Source organism: Dermacentor albipictus, chromosome 6, assembly GCF_038994185.2.
Source record: "Dermacentor albipictus isolate Rhodes 1998 colony chromosome 6, USDA_Dalb.pri_finalv2, whole genome shotgun sequence".
NCBI classification, from domain to species: domain Eukaryota; kingdom Metazoa; phylum Arthropoda; class Arachnida; order Ixodida; family Ixodidae; genus Dermacentor; species Dermacentor albipictus.
The window spans coordinates 8,794,151-8,810,955 of NC_091826.1; the positions used below are offsets into that span (position 1 = coordinate 8,794,151).

A 16,805-nucleotide genomic window follows, 5' to 3' on the forward strand; every position below is an offset into this window, starting at 1 on the left:
CAGACGCCATTGCCTCGAGCGAGTCCTGCTCAGTCCAAGTGAACTGGCTCCATTTCCCAAAAGTACCTCGTACGATGGCTTTGCCTCAATATGTCTTTATGTACGGTGGTGCACACTTTACATGGGTATGGCGTTATGTGGCTAATTTTCGACGATATTGGCGCCAATTGCGTACGTACCGTTAACCTCGTATGCCTGCTCTGCCACTAATTTTCGTTTCTATCTACCTACATTCTGATACCTACTGCGACCCGCTATGACGCTGTGAAGGCGCGAGTGGGCCGGTATTCTTTTCAGAAATGGTTACAATGTACCGACATCCCAGTTACGCCAAACATTGTGTGAAGTCAGGCAAGAAGACCTTGTCTTCCAAAAATTGGGTAGGCTGTATCAGGAACGCAGTCACAGTGGGGCACGTGAAAAGTCTTTTGAGTGCTGGAGGCGGTGTATGGGCACTGGGGTAGATAAATTACGTAACCAAATACACAAATTACATTTACTCAAGCATCAGAAAGGTTACATGCCTAACTTATGTTACAGCTAGTCGGGGTCTTACGGTGTAAATTTGAAATCGTGCTCGCTCCCTATTCGTAGTGGAAACGTTTATTTTGCAGAGGGTGTTTGGGCAGTAGGGTAATGAAAAGTGACACTCTTCTGCGAGAGCGTCATTTTCAGTTATTTGGGTGTGGGCTTTCGCTATTCAGGCGTCGAATGTACTTGCAGCGCTTCGGTTAGTCACGAAAAGTTTCATTCAACGTGCGTTGCATGTTGAAGATACCCTTTGACTGACAAGACACTTGATATTGCCCCCACTTGATGCTTCATTCGAAAGAACATGGCGACGACGAAGGGTAGAGAAGCGCAGTATGCGCAGTCGCAGATTAAGATTTTTGGCTGAGCTCATCTACCAAACTGATCGAAGAGCATAAATGTTCGCGTTTTTTCTCGAGTGCGCTACCAACTAACTTTTACGCAAGGCATCATTTTGGCACGCATTTGTCTCCGCGGCGCAGGTGGGTGAGAGCCATGTCAAACGTCACATTTAATGGCAAGTACAATTTTTGTAGTGGCTTCGACGTACAAGAAGTGCGGTTAGTGCCTGCTTTGGGACAGGGACACCATTTTTCAGATAACGTGTAGTGCATTAATGATTTCCCAAAAGTGTTCTTGAAGTCTCGAACATCAACGTAAACATCTATCAGGCGTCGGCGAGATAAGTTGGAGAGCGTACAGTGTAGCATGGAGACCGCACATGTTGGTGCCGGAGTCCATACGTACAACATTGATCCTTCTGCGCGAGTTCTGAGAACATAATTGTCGACGCGGCACCGAAAAGCTGCACGTATGAGTCATTGTCTTTCAGGTATGTCTTCGGAAAGCAGGGTCGTAAATATGAGTTCTGGTCACTCACGGTAAGCAGAAACCACGATATGTTGCTTACATCTGCATGGGTTCTGAAAATGCCATCGTTTCTGGGTTTCAAGGCATATCAGAAAGGCAAAGTGATTGAGAAGCTCAGCAGAAGGCCGGACTGACAGAACTTAAGCAGATTTGCTAAATTTCTAAGGAATATATAACCGAAATGCAATTTGAAGCACATCTGCATTTTGCGTTCTCTGTGGTACCTTTGTAATCGCAAGGAAACACTAATGGAAACTCGCTGCTATCCTGCTCTCAAACGTATATGAAAGCGTCGACAGCGAGCACGCGAACTGCAACGGCGTTTTGGAGTTCATGCGGGACCGCGTGAGTGTTGTTCTCCGCGGGGGGAAGCAACCGCATTGTCTTCTCCGACACATAATTCCTAAACCAAGACGTTGGCCACTGAAATCAGAACCTTTCGCTCCGACCAGACGTGCCTTCCTCGAACCCTGTCTGTGGGCAGGACTGAAAGGGCCGCCCCTGCTGCTCGTCGCAGGCGGATGATCGGCCGGGCGTGCGGCGGCGGCGCCCGCTGAGCGGCGGCGCGATGCAGCGTGCCCGGTCGCTGTCGTCGCTGCCGCCGGAGCCGTTCATGATCATGCGCAGCAAGGCGCTCAACCGGCGCGTGGTCATCAACGTGGGCGGCGTGCGCCACGAGGTGCTGTGGCGTACCCTGGAGCGGCTGCCGCACACGCGGCTGGGCCGGCTGCGCGAGTGCAACACGCACGAGGCGCTGGCCGAGCTGTGCGACGACTACTCGCTGGCCGACAACGAGTACTTCTTCGACCGGCACCCGCGCTCGTTCGGCGCCGTGCTCAACTTCTTCCGCACCGGCAAGCTGCACTTGGTCGAGGAGATGTGCGTGATGGCCTTCAGCGACGACCTGGAGTACTGGGGCATTGACGAGCTCTACCTGGAGTCATGCTGCCAGCACCGCTACCACCAACGCAAGGAGCACGTGCACGAGGAGATGCGCAAGGAAGCCGAGTCCCTGAGACAGAGGGACGAAGAGTACTTCGGCGAAGGACGCCGAGCCCAGCTGCAGAAGTTCCTGTGGGACCTGCTCGAGAAGCCCACCTCGTCTCTGGCCGCCCGGGTGAGAGGCGCTGTCGAGTGTGTGTGTGTTGTCGTGCTCCCTCTTTCTCTGCTGTCGCTTTATTTGCTGTTCCGCTATGTTTGTTTGGTTCTTCCGTCTCTCTCTTTTCGTTCAGCGCGCAGCAGGTGCTCTCTCTCTCTCTGTCTGTCTGTCACCGTGCTGTCTTAATGCTCTGGGGATGGGCAGCGCGAGAGGCCGCGCGTCGCCGATGCAGCAGGCGCCACGGGCGCAGCGGCCGTGGGGCGTGGTCAGAGAAAACCAAGAAGCAGCGAAAACGCGACCGTTGTCCCCCAGGTGGTGGCAGTGCTGTCGATCCTCTTCATCATCCTGTCGACGATCGCGCTGACGCTCAACACGCTGCCCGAGCTGCAAGAACGTGACCACAAGGGAGAGGTGGTGGACAACCCCAAGTTGGCGCTGGTCGAGGCCGTCTGCATCACTTGGTTCACGCTCGAGTACCTGCTGCGGTTCCTGTCGTCGCCCAACAAGTGGAAGTTCTTCAAGGGAGTGCTCAACGTCATCGACCTGCTGGCTATCCTGCCGTACTTCATCTCGCTCTTCCTCACCGAGACGAGCAGCAAGAAGCAGGACCAGTTCCAGGACGTGCGTCGCGTGGTGCAGATATTTCGCATCATGCGCATCCTGCGAATCCTCAAGTTGGCCCGCCACTCGACCGGACTGCAGAGCCTGGGCTTCACGCTGCGCAACAGCTACAAGGAGCTCGGGTTGCTCATGCTGTTCCTGGCTATCGGCATCATGATATTCTCCAGCCTGGCATACTTCGCCGAAAAGGAAGTGGCCGACACCAAGTTCACCAGCATCCCGGAGACTTTCTGGTGGGCAAGTATCACCATGACTACCGTCGGCTACGGAGATATCTGTCCGACCACGCCTCTGGGCAAGATCGTCGGTAGCGTCTGCTGTATCTGCGGCGTGCTCGTCATTGCGCTGCCCATCCCCATCATCGTCAACAACTTCGCCGAGTTCTACAAGAACCAGATGCGCCGGGAGAAAGCGCTCAAGCGCAAGGAGGCCCTGGAGCGTGCCAGGCGTGAAGGCAGCATCGTCTCCTTCCACCACGTCAACCTGCGCGACGCCTTCGCCAAGAGCATGGACTTGGTCGACGTCCTTGTGGACACGGCCCATGGCACCTCCCAGGTACGCCTTCTCTCTGCCGCGTAGACCTGACGTGGCAATTTCTTTCTCCACATGTTTTTCTGTGTGCGCAGTGTCGACTGCTAAGGAGCGTCTTTTGAGTTATTCAATACAATTTGATATTACGCGGACATGCTAGTCCTGAATTGTTCTAGGTTGCCCAGAAACGTTGAAGACCTTGCTGTGTTGGCGAGCACTGTCCGAAAGTTTGCCGACGTGCATGCTCATATGACCGGACAGCGTTCTTGCACATAACTGCGAGCAATAATTTCACGTGAAGCTGGGTTGCCTAGAGTGGTAGCTGTTCCCTGATTCCTGAATAACAAGGAACATATGCAAAAAAAAAAGAGACATACATTTCTAAGGACGTCTCGTGCCTTCAAGGACTGCGTAGGCACAAATCTGAATCAGCTATAGAAGTCTCAGACAGACAGTGTTCTTTCATATAAGTAGGTGTAGTTGCTGTGAGCGCCCGTTCTTGCACTGCACTTTGAAAAAAATGCTCTCCAAAGTATGACCAGCTTCCAGACGCGCGGTCAGCCACCGTGACACCGACCCGGAAGACCATCGAGGACGCGAGGCAAGTGAATCCGGCGCGCTTCTCCGCACTCGTCGAAACCCCCGCGCAGGGCGACGCCATCAGCCTCGGTGAAGAGTCCGCGGCCCGCCTGAACGCCGGCTGCTTCCGCAACTACGAGCACACGCTACAGGCTGCCGCCAGCGGCGGCTGCTCAGGGGTACCACCTGGAGGAGGAGGAGCCCGAGGCGCGTCGGACCCTCTCCTGCTGCCGGAGCCGCTCAACTCTCTCAGCGGCAGTCGCCAGCAAGCGGCGGGCCAGACGCTGGCGGCCTCGCCCGTGAGTCTCGGCTCGGGGGCCTCGGGGACGAGCGCCGGGGGCTGCGGGCTTGCCTTGCAGGTGGCTCGAGCGCGTAGCGCCCCGCGCTAGGATCTACCCCTTCGAGACCGGGCCAGGTAGCGTACAAAACGCACACACGCGCCGCAAAAAAAGCACGCACCACTCAAACCACTTGGCCGGCTAGCCTCGCGTGCACTAACTCTCTCTGCCCGCCTCTGCCTACCACTGCTGCCGCTCTGCTTGTCTGTCTGTCGCCGAACCGCCGCCAGCAGCCTCCGGCGCTCGTCCCTCGCTGCTGGCCGGTTCGGCCTCCTCGTCCCCCCGGCCCTCATTTTCTCTCCGCTGTGCTTTTCTCTCCTCCGGCCGGCCCTGTGCCGCTATGGCCCGAGGGCGCCGGCGGGAGCGTGCAAACCCCTTGGTGACTCGCAGGAGTTCCTCGAAGGCGACTTCCGGGCCAACATAGAGCTCAAGACTATCAACCGCTGGGACGTCGGCAGCGTGGAGAGCTCGGACACGTACCTGTCCTGCGCCACGCAGCCGTTCGCCTCGCAGGCGGACCTGAGCCAAGAACCGGCGGCCGGCCAACAACAGCAGCCAGTGCAGCTGGTGCGGCCGCGGTTCCTGCAGGGCGTGCGCACCAAGGCCCGCTTCGACCCCGTGGACGCCACCCGGGCGCTTCGACCGGAAACCATCGAGCTGCCGCGACCCGAGCCGCACGTGTTCGCGCCCTCGGCCGCGCACAAGGCGTCGCCTTTCTCCAAAGGTGGGCTTGTGTGTGTGTGTCGCGTTCGGCAGGTCGCAATAATCCTGTATTATAGCTGCGATCGCTTTGCGGTTGCGCGAAGCTGTACAAATTCTCGGCGCGAGATCACTACGTTGTAGATCTGAGATTTCGCAAAGACGGCTTCTTTTATTTTACTATTCAAATTTATTTTTGTCGGGATGTGCCACGTTCAGGGCTTCCGTCCTCAGAAGACGTGCACTTCTCTCGTTGAGGCTGAATGATAGCCTCCGTGAATGCGCTGCTTACTTTTTTCCGTACAGGACACCATCTTTCAGGTCAAATTCGTGTGGTCTCTGTTGTGACCGATGTTCACTGCAGAGCAGGAGTCGCGCCTCACTGTTGTGAAAGCAGGAGTACTATGCCACACTCCCGTTCGACCGCTAACCTTGGTGTCTTCAGTTCCTTATCGCCGTTGAATTACGCGAATGGAATGGAAGGCCGCGTAGGCATGCGCCGACACGCCCGAGGACATTTCTCTGAAGTGAGTGTTACAAGGGCGTTGCAGCGTAAGGCACAATGCGTGTTCGCAACGGCGGTGCTGTATAGTATCCTAACTGTTGAAAAGAACACACAGGAGAGCGGATATAAATGCACATATATTTACGACACTTCGTATGACACAAGAGAATAAAATACTGCAGTCAGGGTTAATGTGCAGCGAATACCAGCTTTTCTCCCTAAACTATACATGATAGTGACTTCTTTAAGCATGAACTGTTCTCTGCAGTCACTCGCGTATACTTTTTTTTAAATTTTGTCCAACACTGAACTTCATTGAGCTCTGTTCGTCATAATCCTTCTTTGTTGCATGAGAAGTGGTAATGTCAGATAGCTTATTGTCCCATACTTCCGCCCCAGGTGAATATGTAGCGTGGAACACATGATGGATGTAAGGAGAAATTAAATCGAAGGGTAGAAAGAAACTAATTTATCGAAGGACACCCTCAAGATTTTCCAAATGCGATAAAAAAGTTTCAACTTTCGTCAGATGCATGCTTATTTTCAATATTCCCACCAATGTACGCTAAGAAAGTATTCAGCGTTTGGCACGCTATATAAATTTTGTTCACATATTAAAAAACCAAAGTATATAGTTATTCGCTTATTTTGTGAGTCAAAAAGCATACTCTATTGGTTCGATTGGTTCGGTGAATACACCTACACTCGCGATCTAAGAAAAAACTTCTATACCTTACTTTTCCCCTAGACAGGCCCATAATTTCGCCTTTCAAACCCACATAGTTTTCCACCCCTGTGTACTGTTGTAATAGTGGCACCAAGTCTCGAAACCTGCTTTTTGCGCACGGAAGCCTGCCTAACGTGCCATATATCAACAACTTTTTTTTTCTTCTTTTCATATCATGCTGTCGCGATGCTATAGTCACACTGGCTTCGTTACTGAATAGGCGTTCCCTTTAAGAATGAACCGTATACTGTGCACGCATCCCTCTCTCTTCCTTTGCTCTGACAAACGCAACGTCCGCTAAGGCGGGCGTTGGGGTCACGCGTATGGGTCTCCCCGTGAAGCTCGCGAGTGCCGCGCACGTGCGCAGTGCCGGGCTTCCGTGCCTTTCCTCTCGAGCGCGTGTCGTGCGTGATCGCAGTGCTGACGCTGTTCGGCGGCCAGTCGGGCAAGTACGGCGGCGGTTCGGGGGACCCCGGCGAGCGCGCGGAGCCGCCGCCGCCGGCGACCCGCGGCGCCGCCAAGTCCATCCTGAAGAAGCCCGAGGAGCGGAGCACGGCGTCGACGGGCACCGCGACCACGCCCAGCCTGGGCGCACTGTGCGTGCACACGGTGGACGTGATGTGCTCGCCGGTGCGCGCCGAGAGGACGCCCCTGCTCACCGCGCAGGAGGAGGACGGCAGCCCCGCCAGGGAGCCGCGCTCGTAGCCAGGTGCGGGAACACCCGTAGATGGGCGCGCTCTCGGTGCGCCGGCGATCGCCTGATGCGCGGGGTTGGATCGGCGTTCGTGAGAGGCAGTCATATGTGCAGCTGTACGCGTGGAGTGACGCACTTGTTCTCAGCACACCGCGGACGGAACTTGAACCGAGCTGTGTGTCTGTACCTACCGTCCATTTAGTATATGTATAGGACTCTTGTACCAACGAATGGTGCCAACAAAGTGTATATATCATTCGGTTCTGAATTCTTCGTTGCAGCGTTTTTATGTTCATTTTCATTTATTTATTTATTTATTTATTTATTTATTTATTTATTTTATTTTATTTTATCTATCTATCTATCTATCTATCTATCTATCTATCTATCTATCTATCTATCTATCTATCTATCTATCTATCTATCTATCTATCTATCTATCTATCTATCTATCTATCTATCTATCTATCTATCTATTTATTTATTTATTTATTTATTTATTTATTTATTTATGCTGTATAACAGGGAAATGGATTTGCTCTCCGAAATACTGTGTACCTCAATCTCTACAGAGCAACTCATGCACAACAGACCGGAACAGGTTAAACGCCTCCTAAAGCAACTCTGGGGGCCCCAGTTCACTGCGCTTCTGGCTATGAGACGCCACAGCATGGGGTTCCGGTTCTATATATTTCAACCACATGAGGTCATCGAACGTGCACGTGTGAGTCTCACCACACAAGTGCCTGTGCATTCCGCCCCCTTAAAATTGCGACCACCGCGGACTAGAGCGATCCCACGACCTCGCGAGCCCAGCAGCAAAACGCCGCGGCCCTGCCTAAGTTGGCCGGTTGCACCGTGGCGAGAGAAGCGTGATGCGCGCCGAGCTAGCCACATTCGGCGTCTCACGGTGCGCGGCGTCCTTGAGGCGCTCCTTTCGGTGGCGCCGGAAGGGTTTTCCACCCTGAATTGCGACTGCAAATATTAAGCATTTCAGGGGCCGACTCCCCGCCTTTCGCCCTCACCAGGCGCTTCCGTGACGTCTCCTGAATTTCGCAGTGTATGCAGACACCGAGTTTCGAGCACGGTACGTGTAGTGTCTCGCATCTTACTTAGCGCCGCTCCCTCTCTTGTTCACTTAAACATTGTACAGAGAGTGAAGTTTATCGTTTGTTCGTTTTTCCTGATATTACGATTGCTTCTGTATGAGCGTTGTGGCATCTGCGGTATACCACTTATTATTTTTATTTTTTTAAAATTCCCAACATATTTTTCTAAACCGTCCTGTCAGCACTTTTCTGCCTTTTCAGGATTTCTGAGAGAGGCAGAAATTACCTACTTGAGAAGTCGCAATGTCCTGGTAGCTAATGTATATAAACTCACTGATTAGACTCTTTAATATCCCCTTTACGATACATATGTTGCGACATTGAAGCCCATCAGTAGTGAAGTCATGCGTGTTTAGCAGAAATCCTATTGCTATAATAACATTACTTTCGTGGTATGCTACAACACACACATTGGAATTCCAGCAAACATTTCCCCGAGACTGCACCACTAGCACTTCAGGACAACCTTAACTGGGATGCCGATGCATTATTAGCCGATTTTGGGGGTGGATTCTTTGACGGTATTGCTAGCCTCATTTGGTTTACCGGCTATATTGTCATTGTGACCAGCATGTTGGTGAACCACGAGCAAGGTGAAAGCTGCATATTCCTCACACTATCGAACAGCCTGTGGAAAGTTATTTTGATATCCGCTTGACGATACTCGCGAGCTGTTTTTGCCACATAGCGACATTGCTACGCTAATACGTACATAATGTCACGTGACGTCAAGGACACGATCTTGGAGCACCATGCATAGTTTAGGATTCGCTGCTGGGCTCATGACCTACTACTCGAACCAGGTAATGAATTGAGTTTATTATTAGACGCAGTGCGTGTCAACGTTACGTGAGCCACACAAATGACAACACAGAAGGAAAGGAAGAACATAGATCACGTGATGCCACGATATCTGTCTTTGTTGCCCTATAATGTCGTAGATTTCGTGTTTCGGGAGATTAAATGAAGGCGCAGCATTTCGTTGTGCCGCAGTGGTTCTCCGACATGGCGTCCGTGATGGCGCCAATGCAAGCTCTTCACCGTGCCTTACATCTTGTTTCCTTTTGTTCTGTCTCTTGCAGAGTGGCCTAGTGCGTGTGCGTGGGGGCTGCCGGAAAGGGGGGGCTACGCAGCGGCACCACACGGTGCGTCCCGGGCGCCGCCGCGGGCGCCATAATTTCGGGGCCTCGGTGGGGGGCGCTACTTGTCTCCTCCGGGATCCCCACCGAGGCCCCAGGCGGCGCCGCGCGAGCGCCCGGGACGCCCGGAGGAGACCCCATCGTCACCGACACCCACCGCAGCGGCAGCAGCAACAGCCACCGACGATGTGACCTCATCTCGCGCTTGTACATACCTCATTGGACAACCACCACAGCATTTCCTCCTCATTTTTTTTTATTTTATATATCGAACTCTAGACTGCTCGCTATCTCACATTCTTGGTGCGAATAACGACCCTGCTCACTTACGCCTTCGTGTTACTCAGCGCACTACAACCATTCGTCTGTGTGTGCCACGAAGAACGGTGAATCTCTCGGAGGGACTGACACGACTTCTTGCGCACTATCGGCCGGCAGTGAAGCGCGTCACATATGCTGCTGGCGGCAAAATGACGTGTTGTGCTTTTTTTTTTTTTGACGCAGCTCAATTGCATCGTTAGCGACACCACAAGGGTCACTATTAAGCCTATGCCACGTGTCAGTGCGGTTGTTAACTGACCGAGTCGTTCGAACCGTGTCTTGATCGCCGCGTTGCCACGGACACGGTGAAACAATCACAAGCGGACCGAAGACGCCCATTAGCTATATGATCACGTTTGCGAATACAGTTGCACATAGTGTGCGCTCCCTCTAATCATTTTCGGTGCAATGCGGTGCATAACTCTACAGCCCTGTGGACTGTCAGATCGGTCGACTCTGGTGGCGTTAAACGTTTCGTTATGATGCTGGGTTGTGTCTGCCGTAGCCGCTTCTCTTCGTCGGGACAATTTCGGTGGCGCTAGCAGGTTTCAGCTCTGCGCCCTTCATTGTTATTTTTTTACACGTTTCCTGTACAGTCACTGCGTAATTGTCACAAGCCCGTTTCCAGTGCGATGCAACTTTCTGAGCGTGTGTGTTCGCGAGTGCTGTATGCAAAAGTAGAAGAGCAGCTACCGGTTGTGAGCCATCCGCAAAGTCTATGCATTGAAAACCATTGATCTCTGATGCCACCGGTAGGCGACGAGTCATCACTGACGCAGACACGGAACTGCGCCGCCCCGGCAGACGCGCTGTATGAAACACACGCAAGCCGAGCATAAATTATCCACTCGAAGCTTTGCTATGTAAAAACATAACTGGTGCACAGAGAGTACTCGCGACTCTCCCGGCGTCACGTGACATACCTCCTTGTGCTTTCGGCTCTGGCATGTTTTCCTTCGGTGCGCAATTGATTGCCTCAGCTTAACGTGGCCTACTCTTCGTCGGAGGCCTGCTAAGCATTGGAAGGTGCTGTGAATTCCACTTCGAAATCCGACCCTCTTTAGCGTACGAGTGCTAGAACGACGTGAACAAGATTGCGCAGGAGTGTCAACATACGACTTTATTCTTGTTAGACTACGCGTGCACCTGCGTCGGGCTGCCTTCGACATAAAAACACTCCTCCTCGCTTTTGTAAGCCTGCTTGCGGCATTGGGAATGCAATCACATGCAGTGCGCAGATGCTTGACCGCTGCCTGCAGCTGCGTAATAATCTGGTGTCAACTGTGACCTTGCAAGAAGGCCGAATGTCTAACGACGCGCAGGTCGTGTTCTTGCTTTCTTTTTTTTTTTCTCTCTACGACGCGGCCGCACTGACGCATCGTAGCTTTCCCGCCGCCCTTTTTTCCTGCCACGTGACGCTCGAGGAGTAACGTTGCTTCCGTCCTTTTGCATGGCTTCGGTGGCGAGCTGCATTACGCCGTCATGTCAGTGTGCTCCGGTTGGGTTTCTATTGCAGCCGTGGAATCTGAATTAACGCTTCGTCGATGCGACATAGCACGCAGTCAAGGGAGCCGTGCCAAGGTGGTGCATGTGTGGGTCTCGGAAAATTTCATTCTGTTCGAAAGGAGACTATGTCCACTAGCGGCGTTTGCAACGGTGTAAAACGCACGCTTTAAAGGAGTTGAACTGCTGGGCTAGTTGGTATATTGACGCGAGAACCAGCTTGAAATATAGCGCAACGGGACGGCACAACAGAAAGGAAGACGAGCCTGTGTTCGTCTTCCTTTCTGCTGTGCCGTTCCGTTGTTTCAAGAAGTGGAATGCACACATTTCGCCAAGTCAGCGTGGATTTGAAAACTTGCTAAAAGCTAACTCTAAAAAAGGATAAAAAGATAGGAAGAATTTGCAGTTAGTAAAGTATGGTAATCGTCTCCCAAACGGACCAATTAATTCCGCGGCGTGATTACACGTAACTTGCATCGTATATAGGGTGTTTCACGTAACTTGAACCAAGGAGTTGAGTGGCTAGCCGATTGCAAGCTAAATGAAACCAACGGCACATGGTTTGCAGTCATGTGGCGCTCCTTAGATAATATTCCGCTTAATTAATTAACTAAGATGAATTATGCAAAATCTTTAATATTCACTTTAGGGCCAAGTGCGTTTCGTTACGTTGTAGAGGGCATTCCAAAACGACCGATCCAGTTTTTTGTGGCAACGTACATGTTGCGTGTCGATTTTTTCCGGCGTTTAAAGCCCGCGAAGTATGAAATAAAAAACACGTGACTGAGCTCGTGCATCGCCGTATTGCAGCGCTCGCCACCGCGCGTCGTGCGAAAGAACCGTGCGCGCGGACCGTGGCCAAGCGAGCGGCTCCACGCAGTCGGCTTCGCAGCAGTGCGTCGGCGTCCGTGGCGGTGCGCGATGGGCTCGACGCGCGGTCGCGAGCGCTGCAGCGCGATAGCGCACGAACGCAGTCACGCGGTTTTATTTCATATTTCGCGGGCTTTCTTTAAACGCCGAGAAATATCGCCACGCAGCATGTACGTTGCCACGAAAAATCGGGCCGGTCGTTTCTGAAACCCTTCTGCAACGCAATCAAACGCATTAGGCCCTAAAGTGAATAATAAAATTTTCGCATAACTCACTTTAGTTAACTAATTAAGCGGAATATAAAAAAAAATATACTAAAGAGCGCCATATGACGGCAAACCATGTACCGTTGGTTTATTGCAGCTGCGGCTGACTACTTTTTTTTTTTAATCCTTGGTTTAAGTTACGTGAAGCACTCTGTGCACTGCAATGGTTTTCCCCGGCAGGTGGTTGAATCGAGACCAGACACAACGCACTTTGTCCACTGTGGGCGCCACTTGGGACGTATTACGTTGTGACTCAAGCGCGTGCACTTTTTGTAATGGTCGCACTATTTTTGTGGCCGCTAAGACAGCGTTCAGGGAGGCGCGGGCGCATGCCTTAGGTTCTGAATCATGCTTGCCATCACGCTCACCGCTTTGCAAATGACTGTGCCCTGTCGGTAACAACAGTCGCATACCATGTGTTGATGGTAGATACTTGGAGGAGTTCAACTCGGCCGCTGAAGCAGCTAGGCGTGCGAAGCGCCATTTCTGTATTCAAAGAGTGCGCGCTTGGAAACATCTATGACGTCATTCTGTAGCAATGACGTTGCGCACGCAGGCGCAGAAAATTGATAGGAGAGGTAGTAGAGCTGGCTCATTCCAAACGTACGCCCTTGTAAATGCTCTCCAATTAGTGCAATGTACGAGGATATGGCGCCTGGAAAGATTTCCGCCATACAGTTGTTTCCGCACCGAGCGAGGCGTTCGCGTTTAAAGAACAATCGTTACGTATGACTCCGAAGGTGACCCATGGTGTTAAAGTACCGTACACATTGTGACGTCACGTGTAGGGATAGTCGAAAGGCATGCCTTTCAGGAACTGCGAAACGGCTCTCGCTTGGTAGCCTGCCTGACGGGGGTTGCCACTACTAGCTTCGCATGTTTAACCGCAGCAAAGCGTTTAGTTTCTGTGCCAAATATGGCATGTAATACTAGTAACGTCGCCAAGACCAGTGGAGGTATATTGTAAATGTCCACCCAGTGGAGATGTCCATTTCGTTTGCTGCTGAAGTTCTGATTGGCTGGGCTGGGGACACGGTGAGAAGGAGACAGGCGCCCCCAGCCAAACAGGCACTTTAGAAGCAGACGAAATGGACATGTACATTAGGTGGACACTTACAGAATATCGCCCTAGATTGATATACGGAACTGCGTGAAACCTGGGCCCTCCCATTGTACCGACGCACCATATACGTAGAAACACATATTTTTCACCCGCGAAGGCCTCGCGATTGAAGAAAAAATAATACTGATTCGCATAGTAGTAACGCCAGTTGCACACGTGTCTTCAATATGTGTAGCACACACTGCATGCCCGCGCTTCGACTGCACGATGTCCACAGATGTGCAACGCGTCTTTCTCTCAGCTCAAGGCATCTCTCCCAGCCTTTAGTCCCGCGCTGTAATAACAACAACTACCACCAACAAGTCTTCTGCGCCGCCTTCAGCAGCGAGCAGCAGACGCGTGTGTCAGTCACCGATGTCTTCGTGCGCCATTGTAAACGCATTTTCACCGTTCCTTTCTCGTTTTTGGCGTACGGGTGTGGGATGGATATATGGATATGAGGGCGCCCTGGAACGGTTCCTTGGCGAGCGTATATGAGCGGCCCCCATTTGTTTACGCGGCCGAGAGGGTTCTTTCATCAGGCGCGACGAGCGGTGGTGCTTTTGTGCCCTGCCCTGGCTTTCTCGCCCGGCGTTTTTGAGAGCGGCGCCATGTAGCCCCAGCAGGGCAGACTTCGCTTGGCCGCGCGCCAAGTGGCGCGCCCGCGCGTCTCAATCCATAACAAGAAAACGCGTCGCCGCCGCTCGGAAGAAAAGGGGACGCCTGCTCGCGTCGTCCTCATCCACGCGGCCAGCATTTATTTCGCGATCGTTACTGGGACACTCCGTGGAGCCGGCTGAGGAGGCCCACTTCAGTGATACTATACCCCTCGCTTTGTTTTCTTTTCTATTGTTACTTTTACTTGAGAAGCTGTACGCGACAGTTGGCTCCGCCGAAGATTCCGTTTTCGGAGAAGATCCCATCGCAATACATTGACCTCCATTCCAAGAAAGTGAAGAATAAAAGCGATTCTATTCTTTTATATTTGTGCATACGTGATTGTGTACATCGATGGAAAGGAATGGCGTTTCCAACGACGCATGCTTCGATTGCGCCCTGTCGCCTTGCCGCTGCGTTTCATTGATTGTGCGAGTAAGCTCGTTATTCATACGGATCTGCAATTGTTGCAGTTGTTGGATGCCATGGACTGATCAAAGAAAGGAAGGGTAAAACGATGTAGCATGAGAAAAGCACCAGGCTTTAAAAACACACAATTAGTCGTAACGTGCACGCATTTTTTGAAAAGCCTGCGTACGCAACGGAACATGACTGCATAAGCTCTCGTTAGCAGGACGAGCTGCCGTACCTCCGACGGGGCTGCACCTCATTGAGTGTGCAGCATCTAAGATTTGCCACATCATCGTTTTTCCCGACAATTGTTTATGCATGCATAGACGCGGCGCATGTAGAACGTGACGCTATAAGCGAAGGCGTGCAGTACCGAGTTTAGAATTAGCAGAGAGGCAGTGGCGTAGCTAGGTCGTCTGGCACCCGGGGCCCATAGGTCTTCTGTGACCTACTACTACCCCCCCCCCCCCTGGTTGTAGTCGAGGAAGTCGAGGATATCAACAATTTCCGGGTGTCTTCAGACGTATATGCAACCCCCCCCCCCCCCTTACACTGGCCCCTTGCACCCGGGGCCCACGGCCCCCCGGGCCCCCCTGTTGCTACGCCAGTGCAGAGAGGTGACCTTAGCGTTTAAGTGTAAAATGCGAAACATGCGACAGTCGACTTCCGTTAATTCGATCTTGACCGAGCCGACAGAAGTGATAGAATTATCCGGCGGGTAGAATTGAAGAAAAAAGCTAATAATCAAACACACCGCCGCTTCTTTTGGCAGTATTTACCAGATTTCAATGCGCTCCCTTATCACTGCGTGCACTACATATTTATGAGTTCAAAGCACAAAACAATGTGCGCCCAAATCTAACCGAATCCGATTTTATAACAAGAAAAATGTACAAAGCCTCCGAGTCTGTCAATCAGCAAAAGAAAGGTCAGGTAGGATGTATCAGGGACGCAGCTGCAGTGTGGTACGTGAAACGCCTTGTGCGTGCTGCAGAGGGCGTGTGAGCACTACAGGTGCAGACATAATGCCAACCAAATACACAACTTACATTTATTCATGCATTATATAGAATTCTTTCAATAGATGAAGCGCCAATAGTGACGGCACACAGGAAGGAATACAGACAGGACAAGGCGCTACTTGCAACTGTTTATTGAAGTCAGAGGAGGCTAATTATGTAGCCATGAGGAGAGGGGAACGAGAAAAAACAGAGGAACACTGACTATGTGAATGCGCACGTGCGATAACGCTGAATATATATATGAAGGGAATCACGTTTATTCTAAATCTAAAACTTATCTAAAAACGTGCTTTCATTCATGTAAATATTCAAAGACGGGATGCTGACACAGGTGTCCCCCCTTTTCTCAATCTGGTTGGCCTCCAACAATTCACGCGCCACAGAATCTTTACTTTTAAACATGATTGTTGTATCATGAAGCCTTGCTTCACATACTTGTTTATTCTCTTTCCCGCAGGCCTTGCAATGAAGCGGCAAGTTTGAACCATATCCATTTTTCAATGAAAGCTTATGTTCCCGCAGGCGTTCATTAATACATCTTATATAGAAAGCTTACATGTCTTACCTTGCAGCTAGTGCACCTCTTAACGGTATAGTATTGCAATCATGCTCGCTCCATATTTGTCGTGGCCTCGTGTGTTTCTCTATGAGGTAACGAAACGACCCCTCTACTAGCTGGCGAGGCTACACTGTGCCGCTCGAGCCCCGCCGTCGATGGCTGGGGCTTCTGCGCGCTCCCTCTGGAGACGGAGGACGTGTACCGCCGTGGTCAAAGGCGTTGAATACTTCCCTGGCTCGCTGCCCGAGTCTGTTCACGCCATTTCTAGACCGTATACTTGTGGAACGCAAGCTGCGGGGGAGTGAGCAGATAGCCGAGCAAGCGTGACATTTACTAAGTATGGACAGCTGGGCTAGTTGGTTATGATTAGCATTGTGAAACATTTACGCAGTTTTGTAGGCGGCTCCAATGAACACCAGTTCGAGTTTCGTAACTTATACATACTATGGCACAGTGAGCCCTCTTTCTCTCAAACGCGGCCAATTCTGCTCGGATGGAGAGATATAACTTTATTATGTCCTTGATGGGGTGGCGGGGGTCAGTCCTCCCCTTCCTCATCCGGACGGCCCGTACCGTACCTACCGCACTAACACATGCTCGGATGGAGAAACGTATACTGTTGTGCTCCGCCTCTCAAAGTCATGCGTGGAGC

The 16,805-nt window shown here is 51.8% G+C and overlaps 1 protein-coding gene across 3 annotated transcripts in view; it reads left to right on the forward strand.

The window, feature by feature from the left end:
- Positions 1 to 10,951, forward strand: part of LOC135896424 (potassium voltage-gated channel protein Shab-like) — a 48,261-nt gene extending 37,310 nt beyond the window's left edge. For 2 of the 3 annotated variants that reach the window (XM_065424796.1, XM_065424798.2), the window contains 6 exons: positions 1,919 to 2,518; positions 2,813 to 3,676; positions 4,303 to 4,530; positions 4,960 to 5,293; positions 6,919 to 7,209; positions 9,386 to 10,951. In XM_065424796.1, coding sequence (XP_065280868.1) covers positions 1,970 to 2,518; positions 2,813 to 3,676; positions 4,303 to 4,530; positions 4,960 to 5,293; positions 6,919 to 7,205 — 2,262 coding nt within the window. In that variant the 5' untranslated portion in view covers positions 1,919 to 1,969 and the 3' untranslated portion in view covers positions 7,206 to 7,209; positions 9,386 to 10,951. Of the gene's footprint in view, positions 1 to 1,853; positions 2,519 to 2,812; positions 3,677 to 4,302; positions 4,531 to 4,959; positions 5,294 to 6,918; positions 7,210 to 9,385 lie in introns of all 3 variants that reach the window. The other variant, XM_065424797.1, reaches the window with a different exon arrangement.
- The last annotated feature ends 5,854 nt before the right edge of the window (positions 10,952 to 16,805 follow it).